This window comes from Agelaius tricolor, unplaced genomic scaffold (genome assembly GCF_023055355.1).
Source record: "Agelaius tricolor isolate 1412-34295 unplaced genomic scaffold, bAgeTri1.0.p SCAF_26, whole genome shotgun sequence".
Taxonomy (NCBI): domain Eukaryota; kingdom Metazoa; phylum Chordata; class Aves; order Passeriformes; family Icteridae; genus Agelaius; species Agelaius tricolor.
Window position 1 is genome coordinate 6,992,261 of NW_027269286.1, and position 17,626 is coordinate 7,009,886.

General features: G+C 38.5%; 1 protein-coding gene across 2 annotated transcripts in view; it reads left to right on the top strand.

Annotated features, from left to right (window-relative positions):
• Positions 1-17,414, top strand: part of EPSTI1 (epithelial stromal interaction 1) — a 49,967-nt gene extending 32,553 nt beyond the window's left edge. The window contains exons 7-12 of one of the 2 annotated variants that reach the window (XM_071448312.1): positions 2,179-2,272; positions 5,457-5,540; positions 8,273-8,346; positions 10,277-10,374; positions 15,429-15,461; positions 16,796-17,414. In XM_071448312.1, the coding sequence (XP_071304413.1) occupies positions 2,179-2,272; positions 5,457-5,540; positions 8,273-8,346; positions 10,277-10,364 (340 nt within the window). In that variant the 3' untranslated portion in view covers positions 10,365-10,374; positions 15,429-15,461; positions 16,796-17,414. Of the gene's footprint in view, positions 1-2,178; positions 2,273-5,456; positions 5,541-8,272; positions 8,347-10,061; positions 10,256-10,276; positions 10,375-15,428; positions 15,462-16,795 lie in introns of those variants that run through there. The other variant, XM_071448313.1, reaches the window with a different exon arrangement.
• Positions 17,415-17,626: the final 212 nt, after the last annotated feature.

A 17,626-nucleotide genomic window follows, 5' to 3' on the forward strand; every position in this document is an offset into this window, starting at 1 on the left:
CTCCAGCTGTCTGACTGTGTACTGATATGCTGGTTTCCTTGTGGAGATACTGCTTTCCTTTCCAGAACATGAATTGAACAGTCCTCTCCCTGAATTCTCTCATTTCATGCAGCCTGGTTTAAGCTATACTCTGCATTGTTATGACTGCAGGTTTAGTATTATGAAAAATACCATTCAGACTTTGTCTGGTAACCCTAGGTGCATTGCTAGGCTTCCACAGAGATGACACACAACAGCTTAACATATATAAGACCTGGCTTGTCTTCCATCAGAAAATTCAGAAATCTGAGTCCCTTTCTTGTGATAGGAACACTTTATTAATGTATTACTTAATTTGGTGAAGTCAGGTGTTTCTCTATTCAAAGGCAATACACAGTCTTGTTGAGGAACTTTATTTGCTTCCACTCTTGTAATCATCTTTTCTGATACTAAAACTGAGTAAGCTTTTCACCTATCAGTCTGCTGATCTGTGAAATTCAATGGCCTCCACCACATTTTTATGCAAATAATGAGAAATTCCACATACTCCATTTAATTCTCTTGTCATCAATAAGGAATTAGAGCAACTAGGTATAGCACCAAGTTGCCCCATATTTTTTCGCAGAGCTTCAGCCTTCTCAAGTACACTCCAGATTTTTTGTAGGAGTTCTTAGTCTTCCTGGTATAGAAATAAATTGTTATTTGATCAGTTTTAGCAGAGGTAGAGAAACACAAAGTCTGCAATTTAAATCTTCGTGTTCCCAAAATTATTCTGTGCAATCTTACCACTTAATAACTCATCTTTCGTGGAAAAAAAATTGAGTGCTTAACACTTGTATAAGAAGACTATTAATTTGTTCAACCTTTATGTGTAAGTACTTTGTAGATCAGGGAAAACAATGTTTCATCTGGTCCTTTTTTTTACTGTGCATTGTCTGAGGTCTGTTAACTACTCAGGTAATGGAGGAAAGGGAGTGAACTGGGAATGGTGAGACTCTAAAAGCCTGAATTGCTAGAATTTGAGCAAGGACTTTGTACCTGAAGTGGTAACATGTTTTTGTATTGTGTAGAGTAGCAGAGAAGAACTTGTGGTTTCTTGGTTTCTTGTTCCTTTTCCCAACTTCTTAATATATCACTCCTCACTGACCAGCAGTAAATACTTTACCAATAAAGTATTTACTCACAGTTTTAGATCATGGAGTGAAATATGAAACCCACTTGGTAGTCTGTTTCAGCTGTTAATCAAAATCAGTCTTCAGCAGCCAATGCTTTTTTTCTAAGTCTTTGGTAGTGGCATCTTCCCCTACACAGAGCTAGCTGGGTGCCCTGTGAGAAGAGTAAATCATTGCGTTCAATATCTCTTGAAGCACTTTTTCTGCTCTCACTTCAGTGCTTTCATGTTTTCCAAAGCTGTACACAGAAATAAAATTGCCTCTTTACTCTAACTCTGTTCCTTTGAGTGAGAAAAGACTTCAATATATGTGCCTGGGAATGCAGGTTAAGAAACCTATTCCTCACCACAGCACACAAACTCCCATCCTTTGTTTTTGTTTGTGACCTAGTTTAATTGTACTTGGTAGAAACTGTGAGCAAAGTGATGCTACTTTGAAACTCTGGGTTCATTAGGCATGCAGCTGGAAAAAGAAAATTGCCCTTGCCAGAATAAGAAATGAAAATGTTGTGCATTAACTAAAGACAAGCATTTTTTTCTTGTTACAAAATGCTTGAAAGCCTTTCTGCTTGATAAAGTAATCTGTTGTAAGGCTGCATTGTATTAACTGTGAAGGAAAATTCCTGAAAATGATCTTTTAAAATACTTAGCTGAGATTTATAGATCTCGTAGAAGGATTTGCAACAATTCCGTGAAGCAGTTGGCATCCTCATGAAGTCCAGTGATATGTGAGTCTGTTGTACAGGATCTTTACAATGAGGAAAGCATAGCCCTTGTACACCCCAAATATGCAAATGACCATAATTGTTTGCTTAAAAAATCATCCCAGCAAATGTCTTATTCACAGTGTGTGTTCTGTATCCTCTGTCCCATTTGTCTGTTTCCATAACCTTTTTTTTTTCTACCTGTGATGTTTTTCAGCAGACGCATGATAAAATGTCTAGGCTAGATTCCAAGGGTGGAATAAAAAGCTGTGTTTATTTTTATGGAAGCACTAACAATTCTATTTGGATTGAATTTCTTCATAGCAAAACCAATGAATTACTGAACAGATTGGACGTGGGTTTGCCAAAGAGTGATTCCTGTCAGATTGCTAATCCTGGCCCAGAATCTACAGCATGGGTAAGCAAAACCATAGCGTGTGCTGTATTTTCTATCAGCTTTCCAGGTGCTGTCAATAGTGTAATGTTAGAATATCCTAACTGAGCTTAATTGCTGAGACCTAACTCAGTCAGTACCAAGGAGACTTTCTGGGTGAATGAGTCTGCCTGCCTTGTCTCTCCCACACTGGCAGGGTATTCCACATAGTAGAGGACTACTCACAGATCTTTTTCTGATAAATGAGAACCAGATTTATATTCTAAAGTTAGATGGGAATCTTAAGTATGCCCTGTATCCATCCAATGGTGGTAAGCTTTTATGAAATCTCAATAAATTAATGTCAGCAGATGCTTTACTGCATTAAAAATTCAGTCAAAAGAGAAGCTTGTTTCTTACTGCATCGTAAAAGTGATTCCATACACTGCTTGGGGTCTTTGTCCCAGTTTGAAGTAGTCTGGTAAGTATCAGTGTGCTTGGGAAATAGATAAAGTGTTGCTTCAATTTCATTATTCTTACTGACTCTAAGAAGCTTTTCCATATACTATTAATCTCTTAGTGTCTAGATCAAGCTTTCCTACTTATGTAGAAAGTTTCAGTGAGGAGTATTAACCCTGAAAGAGAAGTATTTCTCCTGTAGGGATGTTTGTAATTGGGGAAGGACAGAGAACAGGGAGCCAAGCAGACGGAAATTAACATTGGAAGCAACTGAGCAGAAGTATGGAAGTATCTGATCTGGGCAGCCCTCTGCTGTATACAGCCTTGAGCACCAACTGTTGGGTAACAGGAAGGGAAGATTGGCCTCCATATTTCTTCAGATGACTTAGAAATGGAAAAAAAAATCCTCCCTTTATAGAAATTGATGCCAACAGGATATATGACACATCTGTCTTGCCTCTAGTATCTCTTCCTGGTTTTCATTTCAGGAAAAGGAAGCTGATATTGAAAATAGGTCCCATTCCCCTTTAATTCTTCAGGATATCTTGTATCTCTGAAAACCCTAAAGACATTTTAGCAAGTGTGGGCAAATATGTAGCTAGAAAGTGCCAATTTCTGCCCAGCACTGTTGGACAGAAGGTCAATCATAGGAGAGTGGCTTTCAGAATGTATTTGGTAGTCCTGGGTGAGCAACCAAGGGGATATGGAAAGGAACAAAAGATGTCTTGAAACCACTTCTACCTCCCTCTTGAAGCTTCCAACACTTCAAACAGTGGGAGTTTGCTCTTTGGTAGGGGAGGCCTAGCTCTGCAGCTTTCGTACGATGGGAGCATTGAACTGTGAAGACGAGTGAGCTCATGTCCCCATGACTGACTTGGATTTCAGCATTTTGGTGTGCTGTCTTCACATCCATACCAAAGTGGGTGGATGGCTGAAGGAGCACTGAACTATTTCAGTTGTACAGGTCCTACTTTTAGCCTTGGCCTTCTGCTTTGCCTACCTATGTGAGGCTTTCTCATTCCATGTTTTGACAGTTGTGCCAAATTGCATTCCATAGTTCATCTTTCACTCTGCTCAGTGTCCAAGCAGATAAAATACATCATTTATCTGTACTGTTCTTTAGTACTAGCTGACATGATACTTCTCTTTTGTGTCGCTGCATATCTGTAGCTTTGTGAATCAAATAATCACTTGTTCATAATGCAGCAATGCCGTTAGCAAAGTCTTCCCAACCAGCTTGGATGAGGTCCAGTCTATAGGCATACAGCCTCTGAGCCAGGAATCCAAAGGACGTAACCCGTGTGTTCTTATCTAAATAAACTTGGCATAGCACCAAATGTTAAACCAGTAGGAAAACTAGGACTAATTTGGATGTTACCTTGAACATATCCTTTGTCTGAAGTAATTAAAAGATTCAGGAACAATGTATTTGAAATAGCAAAGTGTGATAAGCTTAGGACATGCCTAACATGCATGCTAAAAGGGGGAATATACATACATATATGTGATTTTTTTAAATTTGAAAAACTTATTCTGAAAATAGTCTGGGACAATGTGATGCAGATCAAAGTTTTTTTTCCCCTCACATCATTTCTTGGATAGTGATATTAATTTAGCACACCGAGCTCAACTATGCTTGCCAAATGTTACTTCACATCCATGAACAAATTTGACTTCTTTTGAATGTCTCTGTCATTGATGACTTTTTGGGCCTGCTTATTTACTCAAGCTCATAATTAATTTTAATCCTGTCTTTCAAAGTGTGACCAATCCTGTGTAGATTTTTATTGTCTTCCAACTTGATTAACATATTCTCCACACAATTCTCCAAGCCATTATGGAGAGTAATGAATAATATTGGACCCAGAATGAGTCTCCCTGGACACATGTAGCAACTTCTCCCAGCTCAAAATTGAGCTATTAATAAGTGCTTTCTCTATTCAGTCTTTTTAGCAAATTATGTGCCTGTTGTTTTAATGGTGTTGTTCTGCATGCATATATCAAATTTTGGAAATAGTCTGTAGATCTGTAACAAATCCCTCACTTAAGTCAAACTGCACAATTCTTGTATTAAATTATACTGGCTCATTTTTTAGTGTGCTACCCTACATCTCTGCTCAAAGACTTTACAGTAGAAGTTCCAGTGTACAATATCTTAAGGATCCTCTAAGACCCTAATTGTAGGTTGGCTTTTTGCAAACAATTGCAACTTGTGAAAGACCAGGGCTAGTTATTGTAATGAAAACCTATTGCACAATTATTACATTATTCATGATGTGTAGTTCACATTTTCGATTTTCTTGATGCCTCACAAATAATAGCAGGTTTGATCTCTCCTGTTGCCCTACCTCCACAAAAACAATCCCGTGTTCCCTCTGTTACAAGGCCTTCATTCTGCTTTTTAATCTTGTAATATTTTCATTACTTTTCTTTCTTCCCAGAATACCCTACCTCACTAGCATATCTGCTGACTGTGTTTTCTGACTGCTCAGGATATCTTTATGGTTGTCAGTGGGACACAGAATAGCACTTGCTGTGACTACCGGGGGGTGATGCACAGGTGGACATTCAACCAAACTGAATGACTGAGAGGCTCTAGGCCGCTTCTTGTTTGAATTCTAGTCTTGAGACTAATCTGTTTCTTAAGTAACTGGAATCATTCAACCATTTGTGTTTGTTAATTACCCATATAACAATTTGAGAATAAGGTTTGGGAGTTTGGCCCTGCTCTCACCACACTAATATATTTTTATTTTCTGCTGAACAATAGAAAAGAAGCCATGCTTATAAGCAAGCTCTTCGAGAGGATGAAAACAGAAGATTAGAGGAAATGAGGCAAGAACAACAGAGGAAGGTAATTATACATTAGCAGTTTACATATTGTATCATTTTTGCATGCTGTGAAACCAATTAAATACACTGATTACTTGTAGCCTACGCACAGAGCTTCTCTTTAGCAAAAGTGATTCAGTCACTGTTTTCAAATATTGTGAGAGAGATGAGTCAAGCTGTAAAATTTGAACAGGGACAGAACAATTATCTTCTGAGTTCAAGGCTGTTTGCATCTGGAAAATGAGCTCCTTTTCACCTCTTCACTTGAATAATTGTGCAGAGGGCTTTTTGACCATGGCAACCGATTTCATAGGCTAAGGAAACCAGCTTGCTCTCTTGCAGGCAGAAGTCATTTTACTGAGAAATTAAGGATGATCTTTCTGAATTGTCTCTAGAGAATTGAGGGCCATGGGCCCTGCTTTTTTAAATGGGGATGTGGAAATGCTCAGATTTCCTGTTAATTACAGTATGCCTCTCTGTGCCCTTGCTGACTACCTAACTAAAGAGTTTTGAATTGTCTAAAAAGCAGGCATACCATAAATGCAACGTTGAACTCCATATGCTGAATGTGCATCATGCATTTCCTGAGCAGTAGTCCTTCCGGTATAGATTTGGGTACCATATCCACATAAAGTCCATCTACCAAAGGTGATGACACTCTGCAAAGTTACCTGTCTTGGCTGCAGGTTTGACTGTGAAAGTACAGGGAGGGCAGCACTTGAAAATCTAGCAAATAATTTGAAAATATATGAGCAAGTGCTGAGCCACTTGCTGTGCCTCTGCTGTTACTAGCATCCAAATTAATGTTAAGCTACTTCCCCAGTGGGAGAATTTTAGCACAGCAAATTCCATACACCGAGTTTCTTGTAGAACTGGAGAAGTTACTCATTCCCTGTCACTGATATCTTTCTTTGCATGTTGGGGATGTGTCCTTATTTCACAGTATTCTAATAACTGTAATACTGGGCAAAAAAAGGTGGGGCACAAGGGAGTCTCTTCATTGCTATCCCATCAGGTATATGCTTATTCCCAGAATGCATACAGAAGAAAAATTTTTGAAAGCCAGCCTGGATGGGTGTAAGGCTGGTTCCTGTTGTATCTGTACATGGATCCTTCCAAAGAGAAAACAATTATAGATGTAAATCAGCAAGCCCCTAATTCATGGGTTTGGTTTAAGGGACTTGTGTAGAGCTGTAGACTCTTCAGCAATTTCCATGGGTTGCTAAGGAGGTGTTGGCTGCTTCTAAGGCTGCTCTTGTTTGCTATGTGGTTCCAAGGTCTCCTTGCCTTCACAGTTGCTGCTACCTATTGTGCAGAGTAATGCACTACTTACAAACCCACTGTAAATAATATGGATTTTAAGGGCTTTAATAATTGTCCCTCAGATATATGTTGGCTCGTTTCTACTTCAAACTAATATTTATTAAAGTAATTGTGAATTCTGTCTTGTGTGTACCTCCTAGCACAGTGTAGCTATAAAATGTGTAGGTATTGTCAGTTCCCTTTTTTTCTTCAGAACAGGTTTTAGTATGTATTGCTTGATTTAGAAATTTTCAGCACACTTTGAACACTGCATCATATACACACAATATATTTCAGAACATTACTCCAAGAGAGGAGTCGGCATATTGGAAAGTCAGATACTGAGTTTTAATTTTCAGGTTGAATAGTTATTTAAAATAGTGAAAATTTAGGTTGGCTTTTTTATTTCTTAATCCTGTTTCTTCTTTTAGGGCTAGACAAATATTGATACACAACACATTCTCAGTTATTGATTTTCTCTATACATTTACTGCATAGTTTTTACTTAATGTTCCACTTAAATTGATTTTTTAAAAAAACTAGTCACGTGGTTCCATTCAGTTATAAAAGAAGCTTTTATCTAAGTACGCAATTTTATTTTAGTTTCTATTCCTACTGCTGTGCAGTTGCTATGGAAAATATCAAAGATGGGTCTGTTCTTATGCCTTCCCCCTTGCCCTGCAAGCCCAAATCTCCTTTGCAGAAAGATCTGCAACCTCTTGGGTGCGTTGCAGGCAGAAGGAGCTGGACAAACAAGCACACATACAAACCAGAGTAATACCAGCTGTGTTTTCTTCACAGTTTTAGCTAAAATTGCATGAGAAAACTCTCCTCTAAAAAGAATTCCCTTTGTCACTGTTTATACACCTTAAAACTACGTAAGGCTGCAATGCTGGGGGCTTGTGTATGTTCCCAGCACACCATTTTCAGCAAGCACCATTTTCCCTCCTCACCCTGAAAGGAGCCCCAGGGAGCTGGAGGTAACACATCACATCACATGGCCCAGATCTCATCTTCTGCTTGCACTCTGTAGAGGCAGGAGGTGAAGGACATGGCTCCTTCTTACTCTGTGGCATGACAGCTGTGTCTGCTCCTCACTTTGGCTTTCATCCCCCTTTGACCCACTGGGAAATTCAAATCTGTGTTTCGGGACAAGGGGAAGCAGACTGGTGTCTGGCATACCCCCTTAAATGTAGGACTGTAAATGTCTGAATCCTGTAACTTCCCACTTTTCAAGGCACAAACAAAAAATTATCCACATGCTGAACAGAAAAACTAGCTCAGTTTTTAACATAGTGCTGTCACATAAGGAAAATGCAGCTGAGAGAAGTTTTGACTTTAACTGAGGTTAACATCATGTAGAATTAATAAGGTTTGCAGCATGAGTATGTTAATTAAAAGCAAGTTAGTTTATTTATTTGTTTGTTTGTTTTTCACTTTTATCATTGCCAGGCTGAATTATTGGAATTTAAACAAAAGCAGGAAGAGGAAACCAGGACAAGAACACTAAAAAATGAACAGAGGAGGTAAGATGCAAAAAAAATGCAAAATACACTGGAATTGAATTTCCACGTGGAAAGGGTCTCAAAATTGCAGGCACTCATGTTTCAGAAGACTATTGCAATGAGGATCCCTGACCTCATCTCTGGTTTAGCTTTGCTTTCAAAGGAGCCACTAACATCCATGATTACAGCTGCTCACTGCATGCAGAATGACCCAGAGTGCCTTTCTCACATTTTTTGTCCTATCAGCATAGGACACAGCATAGAGTAGAAGCAATTAATAGTTTTATGGATGACTAATAGTACAGTAGCTTCAGCTGGGACACACTTTATCTGTGAATCTTTATATGAACCTAGATATCTATATATTTTTATTTTTACATCTATATTTTTTATTTATTTTACAACGGTCTGCTTTGTCCATGCTGCATCTTGTGGCTGACAGTCTCTGAGGTTAGCAGGCAGAGCTAACCCTGGGACTTGGTATTGATTCAGATGGAACCTGCAGTGCAGCAAGGCCTTCTGCAGCTGCATTTCTTTGTGCCCCAGGCTCTGCCCCACTGCTGTGACCTCTCTGTGCTCCACACTTCTCATCTTCCACTTCTGTCACTTAACTGACTTTTCATTATCCTGAAGCACAGCTTTATTCTCAGCTTTGTGTTCTGCTGGTAAAAAGAAACAATGCTCAGGCTCAAAAGTAAAACCAATATTTGTTTCTTTTTTTTAAATCATTATGTAAATATTTTTAAAAATGCCTGCTTCTGTAGGCAACCACTCTTCAGACTGCTTTCATTTATTTTTTTTTTCTCTAGGAAAGACATTGAAATAATTACCCATAGAAGTTAATGAAGGATATTTGATTCAGTCCATCTCATATGCATAGAGAGAAATAACCCAGTATTCTCCTTTTTATCTCATTCTTACCAACACCATTGTAAAACATTAAAACAGTCATGTCTAAGCATGTGTGTCAGTCCTAAGCAGTAATCAAGGAGAAAAATACACAGTTTTCCAGAGAATCATAGAATGGTTTGGGTTGGAAGGGGCCTTAAAGGTCATCTAGCTCCAACCCCCCTGCCATGGACAGGGACACCTTCCACTACACCAGGTTGCTCAAAGCCCCATCCAGCCTGGCCTGGAACACTGCCAGGGATGGGGCATGCACAGCTTCTCTGGGCAACTTGTTCCAGTGCCTCAGCACCCTCATGGTGAAGAATTTCTTCCTAATATCCAATCTAAATCTACCCCCTTTCAGTCTCCCTTGCCCTTTATCACACGCCCTTGTAAAAAGTCCCCCTCCATCTCTCTTGTAGCCCACTTTAAATACTGAAAGGCTGCTGTAAGGTCATCCCACAGGCTTCTCCTCTGCATGCTGAACAATCCCAATGTGAAAATATTTAAAACCGATCGAGGAAAACTGTATTTGTCCATGCTTTCCAGATTGGTAGAGTAGTGCAAGAAAATGCTAGAATTTCACAGCTGGATGGAAGAGAAAGTTGTCAGCTGCATAAATTGTCTCTCCTAGTAACAAGCTTAAGTGTGTTCTTCCATTTTTTATTAGGAAATCAGTACTTCTAGAAACTTTCACTGTGCACTGAAAGCTGAAAGATTACCTAAGGTGACTTGTCAAAATATGTAATATCCCTAAAAAGGTGGGTGGTGGTACACAGATCATCTTTCTATGAAGAATTTTGGTGCATTATGAACAGCAGCCAAGGTATGCCTCTTAATCCCAACAGGCTGATCCCAGGATAAGGATGCATCTGGTGAATTGAAAATTAAGTCCACCCGATCTCATGCCCATCCATGGTTATGCAGAACAGGCTTGAAAAATACAGGAGGATGGGCACTGAACAGACGGGAAGGGAGAGCCACTCACAGAATTTTTAATATCAGTAGTTTGTGAACTTCTCAGCTGCCTTCCATCATTATTCATGTTTTATTATACTTTAAGGGTAAATAATGCTTTCCTGGACCGACTCGAGAACAGAACACAGCCTAATAACATCTACCACCCTGGATATACTGGACTACCTCAATAATGGGACCTTGGTAAGTTTTTTGGTACAGAATGGAGAAGAAATGAGATTGTTCAAACGTTGAATTTTTCTCCAGACACTATTGTGTGTCTGTGTATCTTTAGTCTGCCTGACAGAACTTACAGCCCTGGCTGGCTGTCCTTAATACCTTTCAAGAAGAAATTCTGTCTAAAATATAAGCTTTTCAAATGGGAGGAGAGAGGAACAGCTGCTCTTGCAGCAGAACTCACTGGCCTTGTGTGTGAGGTACTCACTGCAAGGAGCCACATCCAAGATACTTCCTTAAGTTCAGAACAAGGATAGTGAAATCATTAGGGATTTTTTTAAAGTCTGTAAATGAAAGATGCTTGGATATGCTATAAATATTTTAATATGGTATTGAAATTGGAGGCAAAAAATCCCATCTCTATATCTGTATCTATCTATTTACCTATATCTTTCCAGGTACAGCTGTTCATTTTTTACCTACATAAAATTATGACGAAGAAGGCTCAACTACATTTCATTTAAAGTCAGTATTTGTAAGGATTTTTGAAGAAAAGATATCTTGGCTGTAATCTATTAAATATCCATTAATTTTTTCAACTGTCCCAATGAGACATTAATGTGACTGTTGTTTAGAATTGCACTTTTCAGTATAAAAAAAAAAGTAATTATATGTATTCCCCATCATGGAATTTTTCATTAGGCTGAAATTCTATTGATGAAAGGACCCTAGTATGGGAATTGAAGAGTTAGGAAGACTGAGAAGCAAAATGATGAGTCTAAGAGAATTTAGTGTGTGTGACAGTGTAGAGGAAGGTGTTTAGTTGATAAAATTTAAAAGCTTGAATTGGATTTGTTGGTGAGGATGTGTATGTTAGCCAGTGAATACCAGGAAGAGTTCAGTTCAAGCATCTCCAAAGTCAAGGCGTGGTTAAAAAGCAGTTATTCTTGCTACTGGAATCTTCCATGTACTGGAAGTGGGAAAAGGATGTCTTCATCACTACAAGCTTTGAGCAAGCCCTGGGCTCAGGAGCCTTGTACTGGTTCTTGCTCTTGGTGAGAGGAGACAGGACATGCCAGCTCAAGCTCCCATCAGGTCTATGAGCAGACATTAGCAGCTTTACTGATCTGAAACACCAAGCATGTCAGGCAGTCCAGAAGCTGATGGAAGCCAAGTTACAGATGTCCAGGCTAGTTAAAGAGTGTGAGTAAGAGAGCACAGTTTATGGCAGGCCTGAGCCACCTCCTGAAGGACAGCATGTCTGCAGATGGCAGAATTAGAGACTGCAGGCGGGACACAGCCACCTGGTACAGGGAAAGTGCAAAAGATAAAGTCTGATGGAGGGTGTCTGGTTAACAAAGGCAACAAGGGCACTTTGTGTCTTTTATCCCCATTAGTGTACTGTTTCCTGATAAGCTCCAAGGAAAATGTGTGACACAGCCAAGATCCCCAACATCTTACTCGAGCATCTCCATCAGAGCACCTGCCTTCACCCCTGGAAACCTTGCCATTGTGTGCAGAGGTGGCAGGGCTTTGCCTTTAGCCAGATGCACACACCCTCTTTCACAGGGTGAGTGTTGGTAGCACCAAATGAGTGTGCTCAGCCTAGGCACAGTTTTAACAACAGATGACTATGTGAGGGGTTTTTTTAATATATAAATTCAATTAATGCATCAATACAAATGGAATAAAACCCCATGTATGGAAGTGATAAATGTCCTACTCTGCTATTTACTTAATGACTCCCAAAGAGCCTGCCTTGTATTGGGTAATGCTAGATCTATTTTTCCTTTATGTTATGACGTGAGATTTGAAGCCATAACAGAGAAGGAAAAGATTAAAATATGAAAGAATATGTCATAATGGATAGGAATTAAAAAATGGGTATTGCTAACAAGTACAAGAAAGAAAAATAATCTCTCAAAAGATAGGCTGGAGGCAGCAATCTTAGTGTCTTTGATTATACCGAGATTCTTCTCCTTTCCTTTGGGATTTAAAAAAAAAAGAGCTGAACTCCAGGCAGGGCTTACAAGTCATGTTGTCTGCAGCCAGGCATTTTACAATACAAGGAAGCTAACTGAAACAGGTCCGAATATATACTAAGATTAAAAGAAGGTAAAAAAGTTCCCAAAGTAAAGACCTGAAGGTAATTTTTGAGCCTCTTCCATCTGTGCAATGGCACCAAAGAGGAAATATTTGTTCTCTTTCCTTCTTGCATTTTTTCCCTGTTTGAACTCTTTACAGTCACAAAAACTTCACACTTAACAGAAACTGAATGTTGTGCTCTATTGTTGATGTATCTACTCTATTTTTCACTGTTGGTTCTATTAGCCTGGTTTCGTAAAGAAATGAAGTTTGTACGATCACGCTGTCTGTGTGCATGTAATAAGATTTCCCAGCTGCTGGCCAATCTTAGCCAAATTTGAAAGGGATTATAAGTCTCAGAGATAATTAAATTTCTGTGTGTTTTGTGAAAAGCAGTGACTAGCATAGGAGACAGCCTAAAACAGTGCCCACTCTGAGGGGTGGTGCATTCTCTGCATTGTTTGACTGCAGCTCTCTGGCAGGTCAGCGTGGGCACAGCTCCAGAGCAGCTGCAGCTCTGCCCTGCTTTCCTGGGGACTAGGGGATTCAGAAAGGAACATGATATCACCAATGACGTGGAGAAAAGGGGAGGAGGCTGAATATATTGTGTATGTCTGGGAAGAGGGCAGGAGAGCAGCTACATTGTCCAATTGTCCCCTAAGCAATAGGAAATGAGTTTTCATTAATTCAAATCCCCTCCAGACATTTTGTGTTTTATTAGGAATATTTATAAGCTGTTATATCAAGAAGGATCTTCATGACTGTAATTTCTCCTGCCTTTTTGATTATAAATGCCAGGGCACTCTCTGGGTGGCTTTGTAGTTTCCATTTTTAATGGAAAAACAACATAATGAAATTCCACTTCTATCTGTGAGCTACTGCACCGTTGAGAAAGCCCTGAGTCTTGCTGTATGCTATCAAGAAAGTTTTAATGCCCTTTGTACTGCCTTTGGAATAAGGATAAACCTTTCAAGATAGGAGGATAAGAAAATTACCATTGTTCTTTCAATACCCAAGTTTAACAAATAAGATCATATAATGGAATCACAGAATGGTTTGGGTTGGAAGGGACCTTAAAGATCATCTAGTTCCAACCCGCCTGCTACAGGCAAGGACACCTTCCACAAGATCAGGTTGCTCAAATCTCCAGACAACCTGGCCTTCAGCACTTCCAGGGATGGGGCATCCACAGCTTCTCTGGGCAACCTGCTGCAGTATTTCACCACCCTCACAGTAAAGAATTTCTTCCTAATTTAATCATGATTCATCTGGGACTTAGAACTGAGACAGTATTAGTTCACTGTTTTGGCACAAATGATCAGTAAAGCATGTTTGTTGTTACAAAAGAATAACTTTTAAACAGTTGCACATTTTGTTATTCAATGCCTCATGAGATTTGCCCATATCCAAATATGTCGGGATTTGCAGAGACCAAAAGCTAATGCATGGCAAGCCTGTAACAGAGACCTTGTTAATTTTTTGCATGAAAATGGGGCACTGTCAAGTACCCTTTTGTTTATTCTGTAAATGGGGAGAGGTCACATTGTGAACATATGAAATTTATAGGTCTACTCTTCTTCAATTAAATACTAGTTGTCTTGCTGAAACTCTCTGAGCCATAGCAAACCCAGAATCTAGAAGGCAAGGTGACATATTACATCTTCCTGTCTCATGTCTCCATTATAGCCAGTGTGATGCATAAGAATGAGAAATGCTCCCTCGAGCGCTGACTCTGCTCTTTCAGTGGATGCATAATTCTAGATATTTGCTGTGCAAAGCAACTATGCCCTGAATAACCAGGTGTAGTGGGACAGGAAACCCCATTCTCTTCCTTTCCCATGTGCAGAACAGGAACTCAACGAGATGCTGCATAAGTTTGTTTTGAGGAAATATGATTTACGGATAAAACTATTTTGAATAAACATGGTTTGTGGGTTTGCACTTTGTTTAGTTCTTGCAGCATGACCCATGGGAAAGTTTCTTTGGAGTCTCAACCAGCACTTGATTTATGCTGTGTATGACCAGTTGAAGAGGGAACAAGTCATGAAGTTTACTGTTGCACAGCAAAAAGAGCCCCAGCTCAAAGGCCCCTGAAGTCACAAGGCCAGCATGCATGTCACAGGTTTTTGTAAACAATCTGTCTTTAATATACTTTCAGAAGGATCAAGTTGCACTAAAAATGCTGCTTTCCCAGAACAAAGAAAACGCTTTTACTTAACATGGGAATATTGAGAAAAGAATATTTGTATAAGAAGGTTCCAGAATGCAATCTGCAATGGTTACATTTGTTTAAATGAATAATGTGATTTGCTAACTTAGCTTTAACTTGGTTAGTCTATGTACAATCTGAGTTAAAAAGGTTATTAATTTGTTTCCTAAAGCTGGTTGTTTTCTTGTTTGTTAGGTTTTTTTCTTTTTACTGAAAGTAACATGCTTATCTTTCCTGGCAGAAAATATAGAAAATACTTAGCAGAAGTATCAGCATCAATAAAGGGACATCAGATGAGTAGATCCAGGCAGACTATAGCTCAGTTTAGAGACTTAGCTCTGGCAAGGCTGTCAGACATCATATGCAGATGTGTTTCCCCTGCCTTGATCTTGAGCCAATCATTCTTTGCTTTGAGAATCCTAAATGAGAATAGTGGCAGTCTAGGCAGGAACAGAAGAAATTTCTCACTCTTTCAAATTGTTTGAGTTTAAGGATTGAAGAATCTGAAGATATTTGAAATACTTCTAGATTTTTTTTCCCCCAGCAGAAGCAAGAGATGTTTATCTCTTGAGTCAATACATCCTGCTATTTATTTAGAGTTCAAATCAAAGATGTTTCTTTCTAGGACTGAAATCTTGGAGAAGAGTTTGCTTGTTATTTTAAGTGGAGTTTCAAAACAACTTCAAATAGTCAAGAAAGCACCACACAGATAACCATAATTCCTTGCATGAATATGTGATTGTATTGCACATTGTACTGTACTAATGCACTTTTTATTTTTATCCAGGAGTCAAACTACTTGGAATAAAGGAGGAGCAAGGTAGGAATAATGGATTTGTTCTTTTTAGGACCAATGTCAGTATTAATTTAGTTTTGAATTTGACATTTCATTATGACAATTTTTGTAGTTTAATTTTGAAACAATATGAGAAGGGATCTTAAAAGAAATGCATTCCAACTCTGTGTTTGGAGGCCATGCAATGGCACATATCTAATCTGAAACATGATTTTTGTAAAGAATTGCAGAGCATGTATTGCAGTAAGAAGAGCTGATGATGGCATTGAAGGCATCTTCTGGGAGTGCCTTGATATTTAGGCTAAAACTTCATTACAGCCATGTTCCTGCATCATAGACTGTGCCTAGATAAAGCTGAATGTGGCTGGGAGTGCAGGAGTGACTTAGTAAACTTTCAGTGTTCTTAAGTGAAATTGGGCCCTCTGCTTTAAAATGTTCTTTTCTTAAGACTCACTGCATCTGTGCTCCTTTCTGAAAGGGGTTCCCTACTCTAATTCTCAATTCTGATACAACTATGTCTGCAGAGCCTTTACTCCCAAGGTTGGAAACTTTTGAAGCAAATTCAGGAACTGGCAAAGGTTATTTGTTCCTTAGGAGATGGGTTTGACATAACTTTTTTTTTTTTTGAGACCTTGCATTTTATGAAAAGGAATTTAAAATAATCAAACTTTTAAAAGCCCCTTGCTTCCAACCCTTCTCCCACAGATCTAGATATGAGACTTCATCATTTGCTACTCCAACAGTTATGTTAGTACTTTTACAGCAGGGCTTTATTCTGAAGACAGTATCTAAATAATATTGTTGGTTTCCCATGACTTGTCTTTTCAGTTTTATAAGTAGAATTTTTATTAAAAATTTACTCAAATTCACTCAAGAAATGATAATGTGTAGATAAAGGCAATTCCCCGGAGGGGCATAAATGGCTATTTTTTGCAGTCCACAGTTCTACTACGTTTTATAAGCTGTGGACAGCTGAAGGACTTCAACACATTGGATCCTTTGGTATTGGTATAATACCAATAATGTATTTACATATGAACTGTACAAGAAATATGGATGGGTGTATTTTTAAGCCTTGTTTTTCTGTTGTTCTTAAAACACATTTCAGCCTGCTATGTCAATATATTGTTCAAAGAGTTACTAATATGTCTGCAGATAATTAGGACATTTTGTGAATTAAATTTACAAAAAGATAGAAATCCCTTCATGAAGGCTTTGCATAATTAAAAGCTAAAACCTGTTGGAAGAAAGGGAAGACTTTATTTTCCAGTGGAATTAATTCTTAAGAAGTTGACTTTGAATTTTGTTTTTGTTGTAAAAGATAAATTTTAATTCTTTTTTTCTCGCTCTTGTTACAGGTTATTGCAGAAATATTCACTTTTATCTGGCCTAGGCCAAATTACTTCATAAAAGCTCCAAGAAACTGCTCTTTATTGTGAATCTGTTCTTACCCTGACTTCAGCTGCACACCCTCTTCATGAGCAATCTGCAGAGACTGGTTTCTAGCTGTCATTATTCATGCATACATATTTGAAACAGCTGATTCTGAAAGTTCTATTTAATTTTTAATAAGAATATGTGTAATTTTTTTTTCTAAATTGTTTTGCCTCATGGAGAATGTAATTATCCCAGTCTTCACAATCTCTGGAAAAGAAGACATAAGTGACTGTAGAAACTGCAGTATATTTGTGTTTACTTGCTGCTCTTTACCCAGAAAAAAAAACATTTCAGAGACAATCTAAAAAAGCAGGTAGAGAGGGTTTTTTTGGGAAGAGAAGGAGAAATGTTGCTGGGGTTTTGTTTGTTTGTTTGTTTTCTGTTTGTTCTTGTGGAAGTTTTGTGAAATTATTTTACTCTTGTACTCAATAGTAGACACTCAAGAAGAAAAATGTGCATTGTAGACAGTATCTTTTAAATAAGTTCTTAGAAAAATACACAACATGAAAGAAAGAAATAAAGCTTGAAATAAAACTGAAATGTGTTTGATCTCTTCACACCTTTTGTGATATGATGTAGTGTCTTTTCTCTTTGTTTTACCATGGTAACTTCTGTTACAGGAGTGGGGAGCACTACTCCAACAATAGCTTTAGTTTCCTGCTTTTCTTTGTCCCTCTAGTCCAGTGGAATTTAATTTGTGTCTCCCTGTCTCTGACACAGATGACAACCTTTTAATGCTTTCTAAAAGTCAT